The 25979-nt window shown below is 49.6% G+C and overlaps 8 protein-coding genes across 8 annotated transcripts; 4 read left to right on the top strand and 4 right to left on the bottom strand.

Annotated features, from left to right (window-relative positions):
- Positions 1-703: 703 nt before the first annotated feature.
- On the top strand, positions 704-1913 carry EPUS_08436 (uncharacterized protein; the record flags this gene model as incomplete). The annotated part of the gene is made up of 4 exons (XM_007788940.1): positions 704-913; positions 965-1284; positions 1371-1565; positions 1622-1913. 4 exons carry the CDS (start codon positions 704-706, stop codon positions 1911-1913), a joined length of 1017 nt encoding a protein of 338 aa, XP_007787130.1.
- A 626-nt stretch (positions 1914-2539) lies between these two features.
- Positions 2540-4198, top strand: EPUS_08435 (uncharacterized protein; the record flags this gene model as incomplete). The annotated part of the gene is made up of 1 exon (XM_007788939.1): positions 2540-4198. One exon carries the CDS (start codon positions 2540-2542, stop codon positions 4196-4198), a length of 1659 nt encoding a protein of 552 aa, XP_007787129.1.
- A 489-nt stretch (positions 4199-4687) lies between these two features.
- EPUS_08434 (uncharacterized protein) lies at positions 4688-5244 on the top strand (the record flags this gene model as incomplete). The annotated part of the gene is made up of 2 exons (XM_007788938.1): positions 4688-4805; positions 4892-5244. The coding sequence occupies 2 exons, from the start codon at positions 4688-4690 to the stop codon at positions 5242-5244; spliced, it is 471 nt and encodes a 156-aa protein (XP_007787128.1).
- A 542-nt stretch (positions 5245-5786) lies between these two features.
- Positions 5787-8448, bottom strand: EPUS_08433 (uncharacterized protein; the record flags this gene model as incomplete). Its single annotated transcript, XM_007788937.1, has 5 exons — positions 5787-6705; positions 6761-7008; positions 7060-7083; positions 7137-8392; positions 8442-8448. The coding sequence occupies 5 exons, from the start codon at positions 8446-8448 to the stop codon at positions 5787-5789; spliced, it is 2454 nt and encodes an 817-aa protein (XP_007787127.1).
- Positions 8449-9381: 933 nt separating this feature from the next.
- EPUS_08432 (uncharacterized protein) lies at positions 9382-10947 on the bottom strand (the record flags this gene model as incomplete). The annotated part of the gene is made up of 5 exons (XM_007788936.1): positions 9382-9470; positions 9546-10282; positions 10339-10479; positions 10533-10637; positions 10724-10947. 5 exons carry the CDS (start codon positions 10945-10947, stop codon positions 9382-9384), a joined length of 1296 nt encoding a protein of 431 aa, XP_007787126.1.
- A 2718-nt stretch (positions 10948-13665) lies between these two features.
- Positions 13666-15683, bottom strand: EPUS_08431 (uncharacterized protein; the record flags this gene model as incomplete). The annotated part of the gene is made up of 2 exons (XM_007788935.1): positions 13666-13741; positions 13798-15683. The coding sequence occupies 2 exons, from the start codon at positions 15681-15683 to the stop codon at positions 13666-13668; spliced, it is 1962 nt and encodes a 653-aa protein (XP_007787125.1).
- Positions 15684-16422: 739 nt separating this feature from the next.
- EPUS_08430 (uncharacterized protein) lies at positions 16423-16584 on the bottom strand (the record flags this gene model as incomplete). Its single annotated transcript, XM_007788934.1, has 1 exon — positions 16423-16584. The coding sequence occupies one exon, from the start codon at positions 16582-16584 to the stop codon at positions 16423-16425; it is 162 nt and encodes a 53-aa protein (XP_007787124.1).
- Positions 16585-20274: 3690 nt separating this feature from the next.
- EPUS_08429 (uncharacterized protein) lies at positions 20275-25489 on the top strand (the record flags this gene model as incomplete). The annotated part of the gene is made up of 4 exons (XM_007788933.1): positions 20275-20431; positions 20500-21983; positions 22103-25164; positions 25216-25489. 4 exons carry the CDS (start codon positions 20275-20277, stop codon positions 25487-25489), a joined length of 4977 nt encoding a protein of 1658 aa, XP_007787123.1.
- Positions 25490-25979: the final 490 nt, after the last annotated feature.

The following is a 25979-nucleotide window of genomic DNA, read 5'->3' as shown; positions in this document are numbered from 1 at the left end:
CATACCATAACTCGTACCTTCCGTCACCAGTAAAGACACTTCGCTTCTTGGCTTGGCAAAATATGCGATGGCCATTAGCAAACCATTAGTAAAAGCCTACTGTACTGCAAGTTAGAGACGTTGCGAGCTAAACATCTTTACCAATCATAGCTCCGTACGGGACGGCATACCGTACATGGGCGTTCGAGCTTTGGACCAATCAATCAAGCCTGGCAGTGTCGTCGACTTCCATGGAACGAATTGCTATTAGTGCATTACGCAGGAAGAGGAATACGAGTGCGTTAGCCTCGTTTTGCATGGTGTCACGAGATACTATTGGTGAACGGAAACGTGCCGCGGGACATCCAGCTTGTCCAGTCGTGTCACTGCCATCCCCACAATCTGCTCCGTCCGTGCCCCCAGTTTAGGGCCTTGTACTTGGCCGGCCTTGGCATCAGCGGTGGCAATGGAGAAGGATGCACAATGCTCCGGGACCCCCAACTCACCCATAGCCGAGCCCGTGGTGGACCACGAGGGAAGAATGTGCTTCCACAGCCTCGAACCACCATCCTGGCATCCAAGGTCTTTCACCAAGACGACCACCAGCAACGTCGAAATGTCTCAATCGTGAAGAAGGCACGCTCGGCCTCTCTGTCCGAACAGACAAGCTGTCTTGTACCTGCGATTACAGCGATGGTCGTGGCCCTCCTGATCGGAATACGCCATGGCACCTACTGAGACGATCAGCTCTCGTCTTGTTTATCGGCAGACAGAGAGAAATTTTGGCAGCTGGCGCACTCGTGCTACAGACGATGCATTCATACTGGAGGCGTGGAGCGAGGGTTGCATGGTCGGAGCATTGATGATCATGTCCTGCGTAACTGTGGCCAATATGAGAAGAGGGGTTTTGCTTCACAAGTTGATCCTTCTCGAGGTATGTCGCGGATTTGGGTCAGTGACCGCTCTGCTGACCCTCTTTGGCCAGCTGTTGCTCGCTATCACACACGGAACCTTCTGCTTCATGGCCTTCGAAGGTTATGGCTGGTACCTCTCATCCACAGCAGCATTGTTATACTGCTCATATTTCCTCCACAATATCGTGGCATGGGTCAAGATCAGACCCTTCTTCGTCGAACCGCGATCTCTATTCCAGCCCAGGACGGCCAAGATTGTGCGCAGGGTATACCTCACCACGCTGGCCCTGACCATACCCCCGATGATTTTCCAGATTGTGAACAACTTTCTGTTCTTTAATAACAAGAGCGAAATGTACAACAAGATCCGGCCAGCCGAGCCTCTTTTCAGGTTAGTAAGCTCCTGTCTTCTCGCTCGGCATCCTCTTCGCGGAGGTTCAACTCTAACTTTAGAAATGAAACTGACGCATTCTTTAGAGATCCCTGGTGGATATTTACCTGTCTCGCCCTCTTCCACGTTATCCGGAAATGCTACGGCTCTTCCGTGTTTGCTTTGATCGCTCGATGTCCTCGTTTCGGCATCCTCCTCGCTGCCATATGCCTTTCCATAGTTTTTACTCTCATGGACACATTCGCGACCTTGATTCCGCAGGTCCGAGGAGTTGTGAATGGGTGAGAACAATCAATTTCGGAGTGGGGAATCCTGCTGACTTCCGCCTGTCCGACAGTATTAATCCGTACTGGAAGCTAGCCTTGATTTTCAAGTGTCTCACAGACAACATCATGTTGGACGACTTCAAGACCGAATTACAGAGACTAGGTGGAGGTACCAACCTAGAAAGAGATATAGGACCACCGCCCAGTCCGCGACCTCTCCCACGCACAATGGAAAAGTCATCGGACGACCACATCGAAGTGACACATGCTTTTGATGCGCAGGATAGAGATTGGGACTGGTTGGATATCAATCCCCCGAAAGCGATTCATCAACCATTCAGCATTTCCCGCTCGCTTCCATAGCGGCATGCTCAAGACCAACTGTGATGTCAACGTTATGATCTGCGGCACAGTTCTAAGGATTACTGTATAATATTATTCATTTTCTGCGAGAGAAATGTGTCGAGAGGCGTACTGTTCCTGATCTGAACGATGGACGGCTGGGAGCTGGCTTCTTAGTGTTACTGCGGGCAGGGTCTTTCATCGGGTTCTATACATATAAGCAGCTAAGATATCGTTCGAGACAGAAATGATGTTCTATGTACAGTGATTCATTCTTACTACGTATGCTTCCCGTTCGGGACAGATTGGCAGGCGCCAAGCTTGATGAATGATGTTGGACCGAATGACCCTGGACGCGACCTCAGGCATCCATTCCACGCGCCCAGAATAACCAAACAGGTTCTTAGAATCTGGCAGCCAAGCTGTGGAAGTGTTTCACAGGCAAAACTGTGACAACATATCCTTGGGTGCCCAGCCCTAGTCATACTTTTTGGATAGAATTCGCTGTTCATAGTGTTCACCATAAATTGCTAATTAATCTCAGTCTCCTTGGAAAGTGAGCTCTTCTTGTTGCAGTTCAAAGTCAATAGCTCTGTCCTCTCTCCGTTTGCGACTCCGTCCTCCCTTGATTTCGTTACGCAACCACAATGGTCTTGATGGCTGCGTCGCGGCACCGCTCATCTGGTGGATCAGATCTTGGTGATTCTTGGGTGGTCAATGACAGCGATGAGGATGAGTCGAGTCCAGATGAAGACCCTCCTACCACGCCAGAAGAGCCTGCTAGACGTCAAAGGAACAGGTCGCAAAACCATCGCATCGTCACTCAAACCAGGCAGCCCCGGCGATCTTCGCGCACATCATCTGCGGCACCTGAACCCGAGTTGGTTATGCCATCTATACATCAAGGTCAAGTCGAAGGGTCTTGGACCAGCACCAAGGAGCGCCCAGAAGCCGTCACTTCGCCTCGAAAGCGCAATTCCAAATTAGCGACTTCATTTCCTGGGGAGGCCAGAAGTGATCACAAATCACGTCGCTCTAGCCAAGCACAGATGCGGAATGTCAAGAGCTCAAAAGACGCCGCTGTGGATCATCCGAGCGACAGAGTACTCTCTGTGCTTGGATATTCCGTAGACTGGTTCCTTGATGTCTTTGGTGGAGCACTCAAAGCATTACGAAAGCCGATATCGTTGGTTATTGCGCTGTACTTGTTCGCTGGTCTTATGGTGATGGTGCAGAATATTCTGACTCGATCCATCTATTCTGCTCTGTCGCCAGTTTGTCGTATCCCCGGGATGTCCTTGCTCGGCCTCCCATTATGCCGGACTCCGTTACCACAGGGCTATCAGGATACTCCGAATGCGCCCGTCGAGTTTGATCAGCTCATGAATGTCCAAGGCCAATTTGAAGAGGTGCTTGAGGCATCCACTGCAGGCATATCCCTCCCACTTGATATGAAGCGAGGCGAGACATCGATACGAGATTTGAGGCAGATTGTTCGCTTCAGCCATTTAAATTCGAAGCAGGAGATGATCCTGGAACTTGATGGCTTCATCGAAACTGCTCGGATTGCATCCTATGACCTCCAGAAATTCAATTCTCATGTTGGACGAGGCGTCGATAACGTACTAGCTACAGCCCGCTGGACCCAAAAAGTCCTTGATGATATTGCTATCAAGAAATCCAGCAGAGGTCTGCTGCCAGCATTTGTCCATGACAAATTCCTCGCACCATTTCAGCCGCTCAAATTCACAGAAAACACACTTCTCAGTCAATACATCGAGCATACGCGAATCGTCTCTGATGAGATTGAGACTCTAATTGCTGAGGCCCAGGCCCTCCTCTATGTTCTGCAAAACCTTGAAGACCGTCTGGATGTCATTCACGGCATCACTTTACGCGACAATATCCATGCTCAAGGTCAGAAAGATGAGATTTTGTCTCAGCTATGGACCTTGCTTGGAGGTAATCGTGCTGCACTGGGCAAATATAACTCCCAACTAAAGCTATTGCGCCAAGTTGGAGAGTACCGCAAAATTGCTTGGGCGCATGTTTCTGGTACGATCATAAGACTGCAAGCCATGGGTGCTGAATTGGAAGAGCTTAGAGAGCGTGTTGGTAGTGCTGAGCTCTTAGAAGGTCGCAAGGAGATACCTTTATCCGTCCATTTGGAAAGCATCAGACTCGGGGTGGAGAGATTGGAAAAAGGACGAGAAGCATCAAGAGAGCTTGAGCAAAGTCATTTGAATAGAGTGCTGGACCATGGGGGCAAGGACAAAAAAATGGAAATACGTCTGGTAGAAGGATGAACCACATGTTCTTACGCTTACCATGATCTTGACAGAGTTGCACGTTTGTTATTCGTGGATGCTGCGGCGATAGCTTGTGTGCAAACACTTTCCTCAGAAAACAATGCCCGTTTTCTTCTTTGCCGTTCACGGTGGCTACAACTATTTCATAACAATATCGAGCATTCAATCTGTCGATTAATTGTTAACGAAAGAGCTTGATCGAGCATGTCATCCACTCCTCCTAGAGATGAAAGTGGTATATCAACATCGCCAGTCATTGCTGACCCTGCCACCCTGACACCATTGGAAAGATGCTCTTTACCTCCCGAGACTGAACCCATGGTCGACAATTCAAGTTGGAACATCGAGTTACGCACACTGTCCTTCCCACTTTCTGATACTGGTCGCGGATGGTCCCTGTATGCAACCACAGAAGGACATTGTACAGCCATCAACCGAAGCACCCCACCGCCACCACGTATCCTAACACCAACCCACCCACTCACCATGAGCCCAGAGTGCAATACGCCGGAGCAATCCATCCGCCAACACCCCAACCCGCAACCTACATCCAGGCCCTCCCCAAAACCAGACCCAACAAACCCCAACCCCCTATACCTCCTCGGTAAGCACTCCAACCCACCCACGCCCTCCTCCCTCCCTCGCCAGCAGAGCCACTAACCTTCTCTCCCCCTTCCTTCCACCCAACAGCCGAAGCCGCCGAACTCAGCTCTCTCCCACAAGAAGACCTCGCCGCAGCGTCGATCCTGCTCCAACTCCACCGCGAGGACGCCCTGCTCGCCAACTCGAATCCAAGCAGAGAAGCCAAGACCATCTCTCCCGACACGGATTCAGACGCCACGATCCCGGACGATACGCCGTACCGGTCTGTGGTTGGTGGTGGTGATGGTGGTGGGCAGCAGAATCAGGAAAAGCAGCAGCGTCCGCCAGGGTCGCCCTCCTCCTCCTCCTCCTCCTCGCCAGCAGAAAAAGCAGCAGCAAGACGAGGTGGTAAAAGGAAGAGAGAGGTGCGGATGCGGAGGGGTCCCGCTAGTTGTTTATGAAAGGAGAAGAAGAAGAATAATAATAATAAATGACGAGCTGGAGGTTAGGAGGTGTTTTACTCTCTCGGTGGACGGATATGGATCCGAATATGGATAAAGACAAGAACGGTGAGAGCAGGCCGGGGGGTCATGGTTGCTCTGAGGTCTGTCAGATGATTGCGATGAGCACGACGGATGCAAACAGCACAGCATAGATAGATACTCGGATAGTCGTGAGTACTGAGTCAGTCTCTGGTGTCACGCTGGATCCACGAGAACAGAAAACTGCACAGCGGTTCTCTCCATCAAACCAAACACCACATGTTACTGTGATTGTGAACGTCGTCCCTCTTGATCTTAGCTTTTTTTTTTCCCTAGTGCAGCTCTTGGGCCATAAGCCCAGCGGCGTCTAAGTGTATGCAATTTCTAACAGCCCATCTTCCCATCTATACCATGCAATCGCCTAACCAGCCAATATCAGATATCGGAATGACTAGGAAGAAGGAGTGAATACGAACCCTGAAATGCATCAACATACCCCAACTTTCCCTCCGCTTGTCTACTCACCCCTCCCTCTCCCTCAACGCATTTCTACTCACACTCCCACTACTCCTCCTCCTAGTAGTAGTAGTAACCGCATCTCCTCCCCCTATTGACCGCGTCCTCTTCCTCCTAGCAACCGCATCCTCCTCCTCCGCCCAACCCAGCCTCTGATCCGGAACCAACACCGCTCGATCAATCGCAACGGGCAATCCCCTATGTCGTCCTCTCAGCATGACCGCACACAACACCAATTTACTCCCCGTGTGCCACGCTCCACAGAAGCTGTAGTTATCCCACGGCACACCGACACTTATCCCCACACAGCCGTAGGCGGACACGCACTCGAAGATGATGTTGAAGACGGAGAAGTTGATGGGGTCGCGGGACAATTGGGACGTTTCAATAATGGTGATGAGGAAGATGGCAAGGGCGAGCCACCAGAGGTCGTGGGATAATTGGCCGCGGAGTTGTTGTTGGAGGAAGTCTCTGCGGGACCAGGTGGTTGCTGTGGTAATGGTGGGAGAGTCGGCTGATGTGGAGACTTGGCCTGTGATATGGCGTCTTAGTGTGCTGGCGAGGCGTTCGGATGTGGAATCTCGGCGAGGTGGAGGTTGAGGTGGTGATGCTTGGGTGTTGGCGATTTCTTCGGCGAAGATGCCTAGCGAGCGTTCCTCGTAGACGTTCGTGTTACGCAGGGTCAGTGTGACAGGGAGCGCGCTCAAGTACATCATGTAGATGTAGAGGCAGAGTAGTGCGGGACGGAGTTGAGAGATGCTGACTACGTAGAAGCCTCCGCTTCGGACAGCGAAAGCCTGGAAGAGACCATCGAGAACTCTGAAATGAGTGGGGATCGACTCTATGGCAGGGTTGCCGATGTTCAAAACTTCAAAAGCCACCCAGTCAATGCCGTTGAGCACCACGAGGGTTCCGACGAGCCACCTGCGGATTCGCAATGAGCAGTGTGCTTCCCTTCGTTTGAGATGTTGGATCTTACCAGGTCTGCGCACTCGGAAAGAGATGGGTATAGCACCGACGAGGATGGTCGAGTAGAAATTGAAGCACCTGCCGCCTTTTGTCCCATTTGGAATCGTTCCAGGATCGAGGTATGCAGACCTTACCGGTCCAGATGATAAGTCGAAGGAAAGGAGGAAAGCAGGTATTGCCAGCGAGGATGAGAAATCCTAATGTTAGCAGGCAGTAATAGCTGGTCTGCAATGCGACCGCGTTCGCATCGAGTAGAGCCTACACGAGTAAGCTGCAGAATAAAGTGTACGCAGCATACGTGTAGCTTACCATGCCTGAATTGTTGAAGGCACTCTGGAATCATATCAGAAGCTGTAGCCAAATGAGATAGATCATGGCCCGCTTACAATCGCGAAGAAGCTCCCTGTCCAGAATGGATCAAGACCGTTCTTGAGTGCTACATCAGGCCGGTTGGACTGCATCCAAGCTCCCATTCCAATAGCACCGGCAAGCTGGAAGAGGAAGAAGTAGGTCGGGACCAAATATGAGAGCAGAACCAAAGCATCATACTCTAAGCCACCAAGTTTTCTTCTATCTTTCTCTGAAAGACCATGAAACTGCGAATTTCTACCAATGAGGCCATTGAAGCCCTTCAGGTATTTGTCGAAGAAGGTCAAGGACTGCATTCGTCTACCGAATGCTCTTTCCTCATCGTCTATCGACCTTGTTGGACTGATATCGAGTGTTGCATTACGGGGATGACTGCTTAGTGAAGGACGAGCACCCACTCCATAACCAGAGAATATTCGAGTGTGTCTTCTTTGGAGGGGTATCGTAGTACTGTCAATGTCGCATCCATGAGCCGGGGACCTTTGAGTCTCAAGTATACGCACGTTATCTGCCACCGATGACTTTGCAGCAGGGCTTCTTACATCATAGCTATCGTATCTAGCCGTAGCCGGCCGATGCTTGTCGGAATCGAGATTAGCATCTAGAGATAGAGGCGAAGAGTGGCCTCTGTAGGCTGAATGGCTGAGTTCCTTCAGGTTGTCCAAGGAGACATGCTCATCGTCGGCCTTCTGTTGAAGAGGCAGATCAAAAGTGATATGCTCATCTGCATTAAGGTTGCAATCGTCTTTAGGTCTGCCATCGCCCTCAACAAGCGCCGTGCCCCTTAGGGCTCCAGAAGCGATAGCAGCAATCCTCCGATCACCTGTGTCCTTCCCTGTCTTCGAAAGTGAGGTACGGAGGGACCTCGAAAGCCGAAGCCTTTTTTTCTTGTTATCGGCAAGCTCCTGAAGCTTCTGCTCAAAAGCTCGTTTTCTGATATGAACAGTTGCTATCGAAACCCAGATGGCCGAGCCCAAAACGATCAAGAAGAACAGAAGCACTTGTTGAAATGTATTCAATTGAGAAAGGTTGACAGTATTTAGGCCAGCCTCAGTCATAGCAGAGGTCACGAGGAATAAGCTGTCAACGTACGAGACATTTTTTGAAGGCGTTGATGTGACCCGAAATAGCAAGCTGCTCACGAGGCACATCAGGATGAAGTAGAGATAGTGAATGGTGATGAAAGACCAGTCTGGTAAGGCAGGCCGAATGAAGGTATGCCATACTCTTCTGACTGGCGCTGGCAGTCGATGATCAATGCATTTCGTAAGTTCTGTGTTCTGGTAAGCTACAGTCGCCAATGCGAGCCGCCTCTCTCATACGTGACATGCTTGCAGGCGGCCAGTCCCGAGGCTTGAAGCTTTACAGCTACCTTCTAACCCAGCATTGGCCACCAGGAAAAGCCTTCAAGTATGGCTCTGCCGAAATAAGAATAAAGGTGCCTAGGAAATGCTGGACATGCTCCCAAACATGTATGAAGAGATTTCTTCTGTATTTTGACCAACTATGGGAAGAGGGTGCATCCTTTGGATAGATTTTGGCAGGAAGGGGGGCCAAAAGCATTGTTAGGCCCGAAGGCCCTGGAGTTAGTAACGTTGCTCCCAAACAGCTATTGTTACAGATTATCTAATGACTACGTGTCTCCATTCCTCAACAAAAGGGCCTCCATATACTTAAAGTAGGATGCATAAATAGATTCCTATGATCCCATGGTCTACAGAGTATCTGAGCCTTTGTTAGAGCAGATTCTACCTGATCAGCTTTACAGAGTATTGGTCTCACAGATATAGCATTGGCCGACGCCAAGGAGACAAGATAATGCCACTCAGGTTGTGTGGCGTTGTATCATAACTAGCTGCCGTTAGTACCAGCCTAGCAATATTTATCCTCCCCCCTAGTTCACTAGTACTCCGTAATTCCCCCCACCCAAGCCTCATACCACGGCCATGAAGGGCGCTTGATCGCAGCCACATCTGGCTGAGTAACACAAGTTGGTTGAGAAAAGCATTACTATCACTTCTCGGCTCATTATCACGCAAGCCCGATCTTAGAGTGACTTAGCTAGGTAGAGTGAGAAGGGGCCACAAAGTACAACAACCACCACCACCAATCATCTTCTCCCCCTTCCTTACTCATGCTCGTCATAAACCTTCGTCCAATAAAAGTCTTGCAAAGCTCCGATAGAATGCCGCCTCATTGACAAGAAAGTTATTGCAGGATGACTTTTTGCACTGTGCCAACCCGTTGCGATGATTGCTCATGTTAGCAGAAGGCACCAAAGCAGGCCAAGAGGAAGAAATCGTCGCTCAAAAACTCCAGCTTGTGCTTTGAAAGATCTAGGATTCTTTTTACTGTTGACGGTCAGCAAGGGTCCTACAATGTTGGGAGGGACACCGGGTTAAATACCTTCATTGGAGCAAAATTACCGTACTGGTGCGATGGGGGCATTCCCATTGACGGATAGATAGGCGGAGGAGGTGCTGGACGGTATGGAGTTCCTGCTGGACCAGAGTTGTTCTGGCTACGACCCCAGCTGAGACGCACACGCGAATTGCCGATCGGGTAGCCCTGCATCTGATTGATGGCCATTTCAGCTGCATGACGCTGGACGAACTGAACGAAGCCACAGCCCTTCCCAGGTGGAATCTTGACGTAAGTGATCTCACCAAAGCCATGGAAAAAAGAACGAAGCTCATCCTCCGTCACATAGCCAGATAACCCACCAACAAAGACGGTGGTGTTGTTAGGGTCGGTGAACTGGTTCATTGGCTGCTGTTGGTTGTAGAAACCCATAGGAGGCCCACCACCCATGGCTGGCGGATAACCCATTGGCCCACCACCACCACCACCGCCTTGCTGCATACCCATACCACCAGGTCCACCAGGGCCTCCCTTGTTCTTCGGTGTAGCAGTTGAAATACGCATTGGTCTGTTCCCACAATAGACACCTTGCATCTGACTCAGTGCGAGCTGCTGATCTTCCTCTGAAGAGAAGCGAACAAAGCCGTAGCCACGTGACATGCCAGAGATCGGGTCAGTCATAATCTTTGCAGATTTGCAGGATGGGAAGCGGCTTTGAAAGAGGGAGACCAAAACGTATTCGTTCACCTCAGGGCCTAAGTCCCCAACAAAGATAGAGTATTCTGGACCACGGTCGTCACGGCTGCTCTACAGTATTAGTCGAGTCAGAGGAAGTGAGTACAAAGATCAGCTGCTTACCTTCGATCAGCAAGACCACCACCAGAAGCCCAGTTGAGCTTGAACGGGCGTGTTGAGTTGGGCATTGGCGTTCCATTCACAGTAAGAGCTTTGGCCGCAGCTTGTGGGCTGGAAAAGTCGACAAAACAGTATCCGGCATTCCTGCTGCAATTAGAATGAGGCAAGCTTCAAGATTTTGCACGCTTGACTCGTACCCTGAGAATTTATCACGAATCATCTTGACATTGACCTGCTCCCCCATCTGAAACCAGAGGTTGCGAACGAAGTTCTCATCAATCCAAGGCTCAAGTTCACCCATCCTAGACGTAATCAGACATTTTCTTGCTTGTTGCTTCAAGCTGGCTTTCAGAGCACGAACAACAAGAAATTGCCAGACGTAACTCACCAGAGTGTCGTTTTCTGGTCACCACCCGGACCTCCGCCGGGTGTGGTACTATCACCTGAGGGGGCACTTTGGAACGGCGTCTGAGACTGTTCGGTTGGTTGACCACTCATTTGAGCATTCATTTGACCACCCATTTGGCCATCTTGAGGTGTTGGTGCGCTAGGACCAGTGCTGCCATCTGGGGCACCTGGATTCTGGTATTGGTCGTAGTTCGGGTAGGACATTTTGAAAGCAGATTTGAGTAGCAACTTTGTTGATGAAGTGGCGCAGAGGAAACGAAGCAGACGATGAAGAAAAGGTGATGCTGTAGTCTTGGCTTAAAATCGTTGAATTGAAGCTAATCTGATTTAGTCAGCGGTGGTATACGTGAATTCAATGGTCTATGCACTTGCTGCCCGTGTTGTGTTGCGGTCCAGACGTGACATCAAACAGTTAATGAGAAGGAAGGCTAACAGCTTATAATTGACGTTGAATTTAGAAAGGGGACTCCAAGTTCCCTATGAGAATTTGAAGCGTACAATGCGCAGCCGCAACTTTCCGAGGGTGTTTCTGCTCGAATGCTATGCGCTAGAAGGAGAAGGCGGGCCTCAAAGCGAAAGTTTCGTTCTTCAAAAAGTGTTCGTCAAATTTATTCCTGGAGCTGAACAAGGAGGATCAACGATTTCGGTATCAGGACAGTCATGAAGCAGTTGCAATGTCAAGGACTGATTAGATAGGAGCCCTGGTGTAGATATATTAGCAAATGTGCAACAAGCACGGGTGAAGCAGTGAGCCTGGCAGCGTATTCAGAAGGGAAAGCGGGTCGTGTATGTCCAAGGATCATTGAGAGATGTATAGCAAGTGATTGTCATATCTGACTCTGGTTTCCCTTCTCTGGCTAGTGATGACCTCCGATTGCGTGGTGCGCATCGCTATGCATAAGAAATGGAGTATCTGCAGGCAGGGTATAATGCATAGCGCCACCACATGTGGAAATACATTTGATGCTCGAGATCACCGCTTTGATTCCGCATGGAAAGAAAGAAAGCTAAGAAAAGATGGGCAAAAGCTGAAGAGACGTACCAGATCAGATGCGCAATGCAAGCAATCCCTTAGGAGACGTGAACTCAAGAACTCCCGCGACACAAAAGGCACCAAGCGTAAAAGACTATCGACAATGAACGAAGCAGCAGGTCGAGCAACCAACTGGAGAACTTCGCCTGGTTGTTGAGGATGGGAGGGAAAGGAACAGGAAAGACAAGAGAGAGAGGGAGAAATTTCAAAGTGGGAAGATTGGATAGAGGAGGGGTCTGGGTCTCCGAATAATGCACCACACCTCCCCTCCAGTTAAGCTAGTTAAGCTTGCTTCCGGCTTTGCAAGCCCATGCCAATCCTCACCCCAAAACTTCAGACAACGCCGCTTTCTTTGCCCTCTTTTTTGCCAACCAGCAGCCTGGGAAAGGGCTAACGACTTTCGCGTCAATTCCCTAAAAGGGACTATGAATCCAAGCGACGAATGAAAGCTCACTGGTCACGGTGGATATTATCTCCAGCCAAAGTCAGTCGTCCGCTTTGGTCATTAGTGGATCCAGTTCATCACTGAGCTTTACTACGTATGGCACCAGCATTTTCATATAACACTTTTGTTGATGACCGTCTTGTTGACTTGTCTGAGCCATATTAGTCCCGCAGCCGAATACCGCAATGGATGTCCAGAGAATCAAAGCAAGTCATGTATGAATATGCACGTTTCAAGCCTAGACTACCGATTCAAGCGTGGAAAGTCATCCGCACCATATCATTCACTCCATGGCTCTACGCTGGATCGTTGCATTTGCACATCAAAATGCAAAGGGCACCTCGATCCCACCTGTTCCTTGGAAACTCTATCAGCCTGCCAGTGCTTGAACTATTTCTGGGGGTCTCTGCAGCGTTCGATCTTACCCCAAAAGCTCTTTACTCGCATAAGCGACGACTTGGCTACTGGTATCCTCCATGATGCTGGCATCTAAACGCGCTATCGATCTTGCACCCACGCTACTATCCCTGCCAGCTGTTAGGGCTAGACCGATCTTGTCTTCATTTATTGTATGCTCTTCTCATCCTTTCCGTTCTCCTGGGAACGACTTATGGCCAAGATGAACTTCCAATGCCCTCACTCAATTCAAGGACATCGCAAGGGAGTATCCTCGGTTTGGAGGTCTCGGTTTTCAATTGCTTCTGTGCTTTGCATATGCTCTTACAGAATCCTAGATAGGATTCTGTTGTAGTCAATAAATGGCCCATGCCACTTTGCTTACTGTTTCGTCGTACAGAAGCAAGGTCCGAGGGGACACATTACTACAAAGACATATGGTTGCGCCTATAGAAGCGAGGTCGAGAGTCCCCCCTTGCTGCATTTGGATGCCTTGCAGGCAGCTCGAGGGAGGGATCTTATTGCACAACAAACTAGAATGGTGTGTGGTATTGGATCTATGCTCATGGAAAGCATCTTTATTGCCCAAATCCTATGTGAGGGCGGCTCTGCCGACCTCTGAAGCACCCTGACGCCACACACCAAATGAACAAAGCAAAGCATTGCATGAAATGACGAGGCTCTCAGAGTGAAAAATGTCATGCTTTTCAGACGCCCCCACTTTCTCCGGATCCGTTGAAGCCCGTTGAAGACCGCCAGACGCCAAACAGCCAGCGCATAACAAAACGCAGAAACCCTATCTATGCCTGCACCGAGAAGTAATGCGCTGGAGGAAGCCCAGGAAGTAAGGTACGTATTGCGTGGTTGGAAAATGAACAGCTCTAACGACTCATCGGGGTCCATGCAACGTTTCTAATCGGGATGTCCAGGAATTTCAACGGCCGAAGCTTTACAAGTGACGTTGGCGGAGAAAGCAAAGGTGAGCGACCATGGACAGAAAGAAGCAAGGGAGCGCCACCGGTCCAGGCTCAGTAAGGAGTGCCGTCTATCAATGATACTCTTCCGGAATCATCTGCTCTTTTGGCTTGTAAGCGGTTGATCGGACAAAGGTTGTCGAGTTCACACTTGCATAGAGTCAGTGACTATCAACCTCAACCCGAAACTAAGCGGGATGACTTACTATCTCTGAAATTTTGCGCCAATGCACGAAACGTGCCCTTGCTGCTCGAAGTTCCATTCATCTTCTAACCACTTCTTGATCCAAGGCACATCATCTTCCTTAGCGTTTTGAGGCTTGCTTAGGCCTCGGACGAGGATGACCAAGGTCATGAGATCTCGAGCACCTCCTGCAGAATATTCGTGACGTAATTCAGGAGCGCAGGCAAAAGGATACCCTTTCCGGGCGATATGTCCTCTATCGGTGGAATCTATCAGCTTGTCCATCAGACACTTTCCGATACCTTGATGTAGGTGTTGCTGATGTACGTAGATTTCCAGCTCAACGGTGAATCTTTCTATGGAATGCGCGCTGACCCAATCGGTCGCACTGGCCCATCCAACGATCTTCTCGACTGCGTTGCCAACACCGCGGTTGATCTTTGCGGACTTGCTCGCTGCAACGATGAAAGGAAGCTTTTCGCTTGTCGAATCCGTCCAGCGCGTCATCATATGAGAATAAGTTATGGAATGAAGTTCCGAAGGCCGGACAGAATTCTGAATGTAAGAATTGTAGATATCTTGCAACTGTGGAATGTCGGAGCGTACCGCAGGCCGGAGGTAGATGTTGATGCGCGGCGTGTGAGGATTTGGCGTCTGGATGATGGGTCCTTCTCGCTTTCGAGCAAGTTTCTGTGCCCGCTTCAGGTTGATCTCTTGTTCACGTTCTTTGCTTATGGCTGCGTTGTAGTTGCGGAGAAGGTCATTGCAACATTCGTTCTGAAATTTCAGGTTATCCGGATTTCGTAGGTCAAGCTTACCCCAGTCAGCAGTAAAGATGCCAGGATCGATAAGGTTGGCATCATGCTGGATCGTTTCGATGGCATCACCAGAATAGCCATATACCTCTGCATTGTCCACATTAACACTCATAGATGGATCCACCAAGCTCAGGCCGTCAGGGTGAAGGTCAGCGTTCTCTACCAAACCCATAGGCAAACGAGTAAATGGTAAACCAGTGGTAGTATTTAGCGACTGTGCAGCAGTCTTTTGCTTCCAATGACCCAGGTCTCCAATAAAATCAACGGAATTGGTGTTGAAGCGTGGGCGCACATCCCAGTCAACTGGGGGCGGCATCCAATTTCCACTCCAGTCGGCCAAAGGGGCATCTACGCCAGCCGGTCGATTCTTCCTCAATAGCTTTCCATTCTCCATTGCTGCAAGGCTATCTCCGGAACCTGTTTGTGCATCACTAGGAACTTCCGAACCAAAAGCATTACTGTCTATGCTTTTCGGTGGCGCTGGGGGTGGCTTGACTTCAGCGCTTGTGGCCCATCGAGGGTTTTTGGTATTATTGAAGCGGGCTCCTCTTCTTCCCCTCGTGCTGATGGTAGAAGATCTGAGCGAACGATCTTTAGGTTCCTGGCGGGAGTCTTTCGCATGTGCATTTACATCGTTAGGTGCGGTATCTCCATTCTTCATGGTCTGTACAGGAATAGAGGTCGCTGGCAATAAAACCTCGGGTATTTGACAAGCAACTTTTGGACCTGTCTCAACCTCGACGCCATTCTTCGTGCCTCCCCCATGAGTGATGGCTGTTGATGATGCAATGCATGTAGCTCTTTGAGTTTCAGCTGAATTCTTTGCGGCCTGGAGATTGAAGCTGGCTTTTCTGGCAATAATAAGTGTTTGTGGGCTTGTTGTCGGCTCACTGCTTTGTTGGCGAATTCTAACGCCTAGCTTGGTGATCTCCTGCTTCTGAAGACGTTCTAACTTCTGCTCCTGGGTTTCACGCACACTGTTATCAGTATTGTCTGGCTTTTTGTTTTCCTCCATTGGCCATTTACCCTTTTTCCGCGGTGCCTTTTGCGAAACCTCATTTTGGTTATCTCGGGATTGGTTTGCTGCCATGGTGGATGTCGGCGAATTAGTGATGGACCTATCTTCAGACAGACCTAAGTGAGAATGATATACTGGTGAAGCACAAGCAGTGCCATTCCCAGAATGATCAAACACTTTGCGGACACCATTCAATGTCGTCAAATTAGTAGTTGTAGTCGATGGTTCCTTCAATGTTGGAAATGCCCAGGAGCTTTGTCGGCTGGTGGGCACTTGAGTGCCTTTGCGCAAGTGGGCAGGCTTACCATATGCATCAGGATCAAAGCCACCGAATAGCAGTTTAGATGATCTGGGAGTTGAAGTATTTGGGTTCTAGAATAACTGTTAGCAGTGTCTCTAAGAAGAGATCCCCCATCATGGCACGTGCACTTTGATTAGTCATCTGTGAATTTCCATCACTCTCATTTGCTGAAGGTTGAGTAGGAACATCTTCAGCGTGCTGTGATTGGTCGAATGATTGACCATCTCTACTACACGTTGTATTCATATCCTTCATATTATAGCCCATGCTACCTGCTGTTTGCCAACAGTCAGTCTTATGGCTCACTCAGAGGACAGATAGCACTTGCATCCAAGAGACGAGCATGCAACTGTACAGCTTCAATGGATGCAAAGCTATTGCTGTTCTGAGAATTGGACAAAGCATTCACTCTCCGCAATATTATTAGTAGGGCTTCTCCATGAACATTGGGGAGTATGCTATTATTAGGAGCACTAGGCAAAGTTCCAGCGCATGTACTACTAAGTAGTACTAAGTACGAGTAGGGCGGCCCCCAAGCTCTGTTTTGGGATTGGTACCATTGCTCTCGGGCTCTTGGTGGTATTGTTCATGCTGGAGTTGTCTTCCCTTCACCTCCTGCTCATCTGGCCAGATGTATCCAGAGCCATCATCGCCCTGGAACCGTCCAGACATATCGAAGATTTCCTTGCCGTACCTGCCAGGTGATGTGTGCCAGAATTTGGTATGGTAGACGAGGCAGCTACGTGTACTAAAGAGTGCCCTATTTAGCCAGTCATATCGAGGTCGGAATGCGTTCGGAACGGTATATTCAGAAACCAAGTGGGTTGGCCCGCCAAGTGGTTCTGTACGTTAGAGATGATTAAATTGCTCATCTCAGAGCGGAATGCGTTCGGAACGGTATATTCAGAAAGGTATATTCGGCAAAGGTATATTCGGCGTTTGAGTCTTGGCGGGATTTACTCCACCAAAATTGCTAGCAAGTCGACCATTCATTCTCCAGTGAGCAAGAGACAGAGTACCACAGTAGAAGATACGTAAAATGAGCACGCTACTGCTTCCTAATCAGGAATTAGTATAGAAAATGTGGTGTTACAGATATAGCTCTATCCCTACGCCCCTCTGCCAGTGCTGCTCTTGCCTCTGCCTCTGCCCTTACCCCTGCCCTGCCCGGTATCCCGTTTTGGCATCCTTTCAGCCTCTAATGCCTTTATCATAGGGGCTCCCTTGCGGCCAGCTCTTGATTGCGTCATTCTTGCTGGCGCTGTTGAGGGAGGGGGTATAAAAGCCTCATCTGTAGCTTCTTCTTCCTCCTCTTCTTTTTCTTCTTTATCGTCAGAGGATGGGCAGGACTAATGAGCTGTTGTGGTGGTGCTAGTGGCGATAGCAGCAGTGGCAACGGCGGCAACAGTAGTAAATTGATAGGGGGGGTATCAGGGACGTTTTCCATGTTAGTAGAAGCTGTAGAAGGAGGTGGAGGTGGAGGCGGAGGCGGAGGCGGAGGCGGAGGAGGAAGAGGCAGAGGAGGCAGAGGAGCTGTGAGGGCTATAGGAGCCTCCTGGCGTACCTCTCGAGCAGCGGCCTGCTCTCTGTTATTAGCGTCACGTTCTGCTGCAGCAAGAGTGGGATTATCATGGTATTGGACAAACTCAGGAACGCTACATACAAATTACTACTGCGGAGTCATGCCAAGAGCCCAAGACTCAAACGCCGAATATACCTTTGCCGAATATACCTTTCTGAATATACCGTTCCGAACGCATTCCGTATCGAGGTCTGTCGGACCAGGCTCTCTAAGGTAATCTATTAGTGTAGGCAAATTGTTGCCTTGCAGCTCTCCTGATATCCCGGCATCAGATGTACAGGGAATCCCAGAGTGAACACAGTATAAGCTGAGCACCAGGGGAGGGAGATGCTTGGCCTCCAAAACTTGTTGCTCAGGTTGAGAGCCTTGATGGAACATATGTGGCTGCCAAATCCCTACGGCATGCAAAAAAGGCTGTGGGATAGCTTGGTAGATATACAAAACTTTGAGAGGTACACACAACGGGTTACTGAAGAATGAGAGGATGCCGCAAAGTCACAGTACCACATCACACTATTTAATTACCATGAAACTGTTCGTCCTGCCTAGCATTCCACAACAGTTTCCTTCACCTCGTTCTCATCTTTTGCATGCAAAGTTTGCTATGAAACGATATGGTTGAGAGGATGGAGGCGCTGTAAAACACTAGCTGGACATACTACTTGCAGTTGCTCAGTTCCTCAGACTCTGTGGTGACTAGGCCAGTGCTGTTTACAAAGTCTGAGGACAAGAATGACTGGATAGGGGGGTTCTCATCATTCACAAATCTACACTTCAGCGTATTTCTGAGAATGACATACAAAAAATGAGGAAATGGGAAAAGACTACTTTTCTTTTCACTTTTTATCTTCTGAATATCATCAGAGTGGATAGATTAAGTGTCATTCAATGTAGATAATTGATCAATCTAACTCCTTCCGAATTTATATTAAAAATTGATCAATTAGTCGTTGTGTTGTGATCATTTCGATGGATGACAATCTGGCTGTTTTTAACGATCCTGTCCTCGGACTCTCCGGCAGCTTTGCCTCAGTCAGCCTTCCATTGAGAGTCTGAGTGAACAAGGCAAACTTGCAGCTAATTTTGTAGCGTACTCCGTACTGACTAATTGAAGAAACCACGTGATTATGTGCTTGTTAGGAACCATTTCTTCTTCCTCCACTTGTAGAGGTATTCTTGGTTGATAACAACTTTCTCAGAACACAATGTTGTCTGTCTTGAGAAAAGCCAGACTCAAGGAGAAAGAAATGCGCATCTTGATGCTGTGAGCTGGCTCTTGTGTCTGCCGTGTTGCACATTCACTCATCAAGGGTTGCCATAGGGGACTTGATAATGCAGGCAAAACGACAATTGTGAAGCGCATTATGAACGAAGACATAACAAGTGTCAGCCCTACATTAGGCTTTATCATCAAAACGATTGACTTCCGAGGGTGGCATATCCATCTTTTGATGACCTTTCAATGACTGACACAATAGCAGCTACAAGTTGAATATTTGTGCGAATGCTTGCTACATGGACACAGTCAACCTTGATTACTAACATATGGTATCAAGGGGATGTTGGGGGTCAAAAAACCCTAAGGTCTTATTGGAGGAATTACTTCGAAAAGACCGATGCACTAATCTGGGTTGTGGATGCTACCGATCGCATAAGACTTGGTGACTGTCGAGAAGAATTGTCTGGCCTACTGCTTGAGGAGGTAAGACTTAGCCTTGTCGAAGTAATGGACATGTTGATGAGCTTCTCAAGCGATTGATGGGAGCGAGTCTGCTGGTGTTCTCCAATAAAACGGACGTTGATGGTTGTATGAGTGACGATGAGATCCGACAGGTGTGACCGCCTTGATACCAGTCCCCAGGCCTGTTATTAACGTAGGTGGAAGGGTCTTAAGCTCGATGCAATAAACACCCACAAGTGGGTGATCTTTCGATGCAGTGCGGTAACCGGTCAAAATCTGGATGAAGGCTTGGAATGGATTGTACAAGATGCGCGTGATCGATATTTTCTGTACTGATGGTAGCCGCAGCACAATACAGGCACCTGCAGAGAGAAGTCATGGGTCAGCTTCTGCCCGATAAGTTGGTGGCGACATGCCTTGACAGGGCTAGTTATCTATTAGGCCAAAAGGACTGCGGCCTTCAGAGGAGTGTAATGTAGCTTTTGTCTGACAATAACTATATTATTTAATTGAGTTCCAAGGAGAGTCGATGTTGAGGCCCATAAACTAGCCCCTGTCATTTTCGATGCTCAACAATAGCATCAAAAAGGGACATGACGCAACTTCTTCGACAGCATGATTGTAACATTAAGAACATAGCATTACATTGCATAAGGGTGCAAAAGAAAATAGTCGCTACAAGGTCTGATGTGAAATTGTTTGTTTGTAGATAGACAAAATGAGATGTTGAAACATCCCCCTCCCCCCCCCGGAGGCTCGAAGTCCCCAAGGCCCGAAGGCTCGAAATCCCCAAGGCCCGAAGGCCCAGAGGGAGGCCTAGAAAGTCAAGTCGCACCAAGACTGTCTCGGCTGAGCCGCTGTTAAAGCGCTCGGCCCAGCAAACCCGGTTGATACTTACTACGTAGACGCGACCCGCAGGAACAAACAATAATAATGACCCGCATGCAGATGTGGCCTGGTGGTCGCCATGAATGGCCTTTCCTTCGACCGCAGCATGATTGATTGAACAATATACATCCGATGCTGAGGGTTTCGTCCTTACGGCTCTTTCTATTCAGCTTCCATTCCCCGTATCGAATGACTTGTTGCATTGCCCAGTATGCACGCGTCCAACGACGATGCTGAGTCTGTCGATGCGTTTCTGGAGAGAATAGCAAGCTTGAAAGACAAACGAGATAGGGAGAAAGAGGAACCTACAAGGAAACTAGAAGAGGACATATTGCAGGGTCGGCGCGAGAGACAAGCTAGAAGAGCTGGTGAGTCTGTCCCGCCTTGTGTTTGACTGGCCAATGGAGCAGCACTGAAAACATCGAACGCGAAACAGAGCGCACAAGGTCCTTGTCTCCGCCAAAGAATTCTCAGCCTGCTACCTCTCCATCATCTTTGACTCCATCATATCATGGGTCAACCCCAGATCACGCGACTCAACCCCCAGTCATCTTGTCCCCTTCCCCTCAGACTCATACCCTGGAGCGCTCCGGCCAATCTGAAGCTATGAAATACTCTACTCCCGATGGTACTCAAAACCATCTTCCACCTTCGCCTATAAAGTGCTCGGTTAGCTCCAGCGCTGAGTCGACAGCCATCTCCCGCTCCGGCACGCTGTCATGGCAGCAAAGACCTTCTTCCAGAGATTCTGCTACTCCTCGAAATCGTCCGCGTTCTCGGGATAACGATGAGACAGCTCCCGCAACTAGAGACCTTCTCGACGAGGAACGTACGCGGGACCAGATCGCCCAATCGCTAAATTCGAAAGATCCCTCGTGGTTTCGGCAAACTGCTGATCGCGGCGCACATTCAGACGCATATAGAAAGAATAGAGAAGAAACGCAGCTCGAAGATGGCTGCAGCTCCCGTCAGTTACCAGGGATGTCTCGAGCGTCGAGCGTGGACCCCACAAAGGCGCCCCTCCCGTCCTCCAGCCGAGACAAATCCAGGTCTCCGTCGCAGGCCAGCTCTGCAGCAGACACCAATAGCTGGGGTAACCGCTTCTCCAGTATATCTTCGCATTCAACTCAGGAGACTTCAAGATCGCCATTGCCTACCAAACCCTCACAGAGGTTTGTTCTTTCGGCAGAACCCCTCGGCACCGATCATCCTGAGGTGAAACGTACCGGCTTACCTTCGTTACAAGATCAGGTATCACGTGAGAGGCCCACTTCGCCAACTAAAGGTCTTGGAGGATTCGTGCAGAGTGCTATGATGAAGCGCTCCGACAGTGTCAACAAACGATGGAGTGCTCAAGCAGCGCCTGGGTTGAGTCGGGGCAACTCCACCACCAGTTATCGTGGCGGCATGGGGTACTCGTCCTCGCTGATTGAAGTCTCAAGAAGTCCTCCACGAGAGCCTGCAGCGTCATCTCCACGTCCGACATCCTCCCCTGCGCCAAAATCTAGGCCATCTTCAAGCCACAGCACGTCGACAGCGCTAACCCATGGAACCCTTACGGCCCAGCCTTCTTACGCACCCAATCTCTCTATGGAGGCAGCTCCAGCATCCTCTAATTCGAGTACTGATAAAGATGTTGCTACAGTCGAAATCAGCTCGAAGGAACAGCAAATAATACCGAAATCCCCTGTTTTGCAGTCTTCTGAGGCTCTGCCTGTTAGTCCTACAAAAACAATGGATCCGAAGCGATGGAGTCCTACCAAGGCGAGTTGGCTTGAAAGCGCTTTGGCGAGGCCCGAATCGCCTAAACTCACGTCTCCGAAGCCTCAAACACCGAGCTGGATGGCAGAACTTCAACGATCAAAACTTTCCAAGGAAGATTCTGACCCTGTCAAAAGCCCTCCGTCAGGTTTTACCATGGTAAGTCCAGCAGGTTTTACGAAATCCCCCTTACGAAATCCCCACCACCAGGTGGCCATACACGGCCATTAAGTATTAGTGGGCTGCCAGAAGGATTCAGCTCTGATCTAACAAAAAAGGCATCCCCAGAGAAAGCGCGCAAGATAGCTATGGAGGAGAATCGATCCGCACAGAGTAATGACGGGCTTCAAGACAGATTCGAATTTGTCATGACAAGGAAAGTATCATCAGAAAGAGCACGGGATCCGATGATAGAAGAGGCTAAATCTACGCAACCTACGTCATCTGCTGTGGTTCGAATATCATCGACTTCATCTGCAAAGGCCTCAGCTGAGAACACAACCCCCTCAGAGGTGGGCGATGCTTCGATTGGTGGGAAGAAGGAAGAGATACCAACCTCTGTGCCAACCTCTCCAGAGAAAAGTCCACCATCTATAAAGCCAAAGCTGCAGCCGCCTCCGAGAACAGACTTCCGTGCAACTCTAAGACCATCGCGACTTATTTCAGAGGAAAGTACTTCGAAAGAACCTGAATTCAAGAATATGTTTGGTAAGCTTAAGCGGACAGAGACCCGGACCTACGTGGCTCCGGACGCGTTGAAGGACAACATTTTGAGAGGCAAGGCAGCGCTCAATCTTACTGACGGCCCGCAGAAAGGTAAGAGGGTTGATGATTTCAAGGAAAGTATTCTCAAGAGGAAAGAATCGATGAAGACAGAGGCTAGCCTACCGCGAAAGCTTATCAATGAGACTGATCGAAATCATCCTACACTTCAGAATTCGTCTACTCTTCCAGAAGCATTGGCAAAGAGAAGCACGCTGAAAAAACGCATCAATTCTGCACAAGCATCACCCACCGGGTCTGGGCAACAGACTACTTCAGTTATTTCACACCCTCTGCCTTCACAGCCAGTGAGAGAAGACGTATCTTCAGCTGAAGCCCAAACACATTCAGTTGACGCTGCATTTCAGCCTTCAAAAGTAGCAAGCAACCTCCACGGTGAAGGTCCTGTATCAAAATCGCAGGAACAAGGATCCCCTAGTGCTGTCCAACCAATTCCAATTGGCAAGAGTGCAGTTCAGATGACAAGCAAGCCAGCAACCGTCAACAGTTCTTTTGCTCTGGAGAAGCACCCACGCATAGCTTCAGAAGCAACGGAGCAAAGTGTCCAGAGCAAAACGGAGAACAAGTTAGCAAGTCGCCTCAATCCTGGTCTAGCCGGTATCCTTTCACGTGGTCCGATATCAACAGCGAGCAGTAGAAACGAGTCCAGCGAAGATGTGTCTTCCGCCAGAAATGCAGGGCCACCGTCCACGGTTGAGGAGCCAGCTGGGTCAACGACCCGTTCACTCACTCATATGACGAAAGAAAGAGCAAGGGGCCCGAAGAGAAGGCTTCCAAATACAGCCTGTGCTTCCGCTAAGCCGCAGGACCCCTCTAGCATATCAGATAAGTCACGTATGCTTGGGGCAATGCTCGACGAAACAAAGTCTAAGATGCCGGTCAAGAATGCCGCATTCCAAGATACCACATACAGTCCATACGGGCGACAGGCTGTAAATGTCAGCGCACAACCGCTTGCCGATCTTATCAATCGAAATGACCAGGTCGTCCAACCAGTTACCGCTAAGAAACAGCTGTTTTCCCCTCAAGCCGGCCAACATGTTCAGGAGGCAGTAACGAACCTATTGCCAAAGGCCCATGTGAAAGATAAGCCGAAACCCGCTATAGCGGAAAAATCCCCAACGCTACGGAAGATCTCATCGGCCCAGACTGGTACCAGCAGGGTAACTACCACGACACTGAATCAGGAGCCAGTGCCCCAACGCGACCGCACCTCAAAACAGGCCTTCCCTAGCTACGACGATGGTAGGGAGATGGGCGGATCAAATTCTGCTATTTCTCGGCCCACCGATCTGATACAGCGTGAGAGCTCGGCTTCTACAAGCTCTAATATTATTTCAAAGTCTGGTGCAGGCGCAGGACTAGCAATGCCGAATCGACCACTGCATGTTCAACCTAACGGCACATCAGCACCTCCGCACAAGCCAGCGCTTAGCGGGCTGGGATTGAAGCTTGACTCCAGTACAGTTCAGCTTCCACATTCACAATTGACCCCTCCTCCTGATGAACAGTCTACTATGGCTTTGGATGCACAGAAGTCTTCGTTTTCAGCTCAGGCCAAGGGCACTTCTGGGATCCTAGAGCCAGTACCGTCTCAACAAGGATATTCCAAAGCTGCTGAGTTGCTAGCTGAGTTTTTCAATGAGAAGCCCGAGATCGGCGATAAAGTTGAGATTGATGCTCAAACTACAATTCTGAATCGAGCGGGTGTTGGAGGCAAGAGGAAAGTGTTGAGAACCCAGGTTTGGCAGATCAACGCCGATGGCAGGAAGGAAAGTTCTCCTCCTCAGCAGGAGCATATTCTTTTCGAAGACTGCATGTATTTGTGTGTTCACTCGTTTGAATCATTGGCCGGGTCTGTGGCCACCGAAGTATATCTGTGGGCCGGCGATGGCGTTGGCGAAGCGGCCATGGAAGATGCTCAGCTGTTTTGCCGCAAGGAAGCAAGAGAAAACACTGCCAAACTCGAGCTGTTGAGGCAGGGGAAAGAGCCTGCCAAGTTCTACCAAGCTCTCGGTGGGATCGTCATTACACGCCGATCGCGGACTTCTGCGCTCTACATGCTCTGTGGGAGAAGACATCTGGGTCATATGGCATTTGACGAAGTTGATCTCGACCCTGCTAGTTTGTGCTCTGGATTTCCGTACCTCATATCTGCCAAATTCGGGAAACTTTACCTTTGGAAGGGCAAAGGGAGCGGCGCAGACGAGGTTGGCTGTGCACGACTAATCGGAATGGACCTCGGCCTGACTGGTGAGATTGAGGAAGTAGAAGAAGGCGAGGAGCCCACAAGCTTCATTGAGTCACTCGGCGGTACTATGCACCCGCAGATGTCATCTCAACAGTGGAGTCTGAGATCGCGATCTAACCATTACGGATGTCGGCTATTTCGCATCGAGCTGGAACAGAGCAAGGGCATGTCGGGGTTCTGGAGCCGCCGGGGCTCTTCTCCTGCTAAAGCTACCAAGGCCAGCGCAGTGGAAATCCATCCCTTTTGTCACCGGGATTTGGATAGTCGCTGCATCTTCGTTCTCGATGCTTACTTCAACATCTTCGTGTGAGTAACCGCCTCTCTCTCCGAGCTTAAGTGCAAGCTAACCATCTATAGGTATGTTGGCGCTGAAGCGGGATCTAAATCAGCAGAATTCGCCACTGCCGTCATGTTTGCTCAGGAATACGGTATTCTGGCAAGCTCCCTGGAAGATCGACCTTTCATACCCAGTTGCAACATCACGTTCTATGGCGGCCCGCCTGAGTTCACTGCCGCCTTCCGGAAGTGGGAACAGTCTACAGGTTCCAGAAGCCAACAGCAGCAACCATGTCAAGTCATTCCGCTCAACAACATTCTGGGCGCATTAAGTGGGGCCACATTTCAGGCGTGACAAGCAGGTACAAAAGCAGATAACGGCACGTTTCACCAACCTCTTCCTGAGAGTCTTCTATTTGTACATAATTAGATATTGGAGAAGATATATGGCAATCCAAGATGGAGTCCTGGCTAGCCAGAGCACGGCCGGGCTGGGGAAAGGTGGAATTCCTGTGGGGCGTCCTGGGTAATCACACTTTGTGTAGTAAAGTACCAGTAATAGATGATCTTCTGGTGTTGAGGCCCTTGAAGATCTAGATTCAGCAGCAAAGCATGTTAACCAGAAACAGTATGCACAATCTTCGGAATTGATGCAGTCAACACTTCCATTTGGTAGCCAACCGGGTGTTGGCGTCATCTCATCTATGACTTGGCATTCATTATGGCGTGGATTATTAAGAACGTGGCGGCAATCACAAGGTATCAGTAGCAGTAATTCATCATTCATTCGCCAGGCCTCATAAAGACCAAACAAAGCGTTGCTGACTGCAGAGCTCCCCTTCCAA

The sequence above is a fragment of the Endocarpon pusillum genome (assembly GCF_000464535.1).
Source record: "Endocarpon pusillum Z07020 unplaced genomic scaffold C730465, whole genome shotgun sequence".
NCBI classification, from domain to species: Eukaryota; Fungi; Ascomycota; class Eurotiomycetes; order Verrucariales; family Verrucariaceae; genus Endocarpon; species Endocarpon pusillum.
Note: the sequence above shows the minus strand (reverse complement) of the source record. Positions and strands in the feature narration are given on the sequence as shown.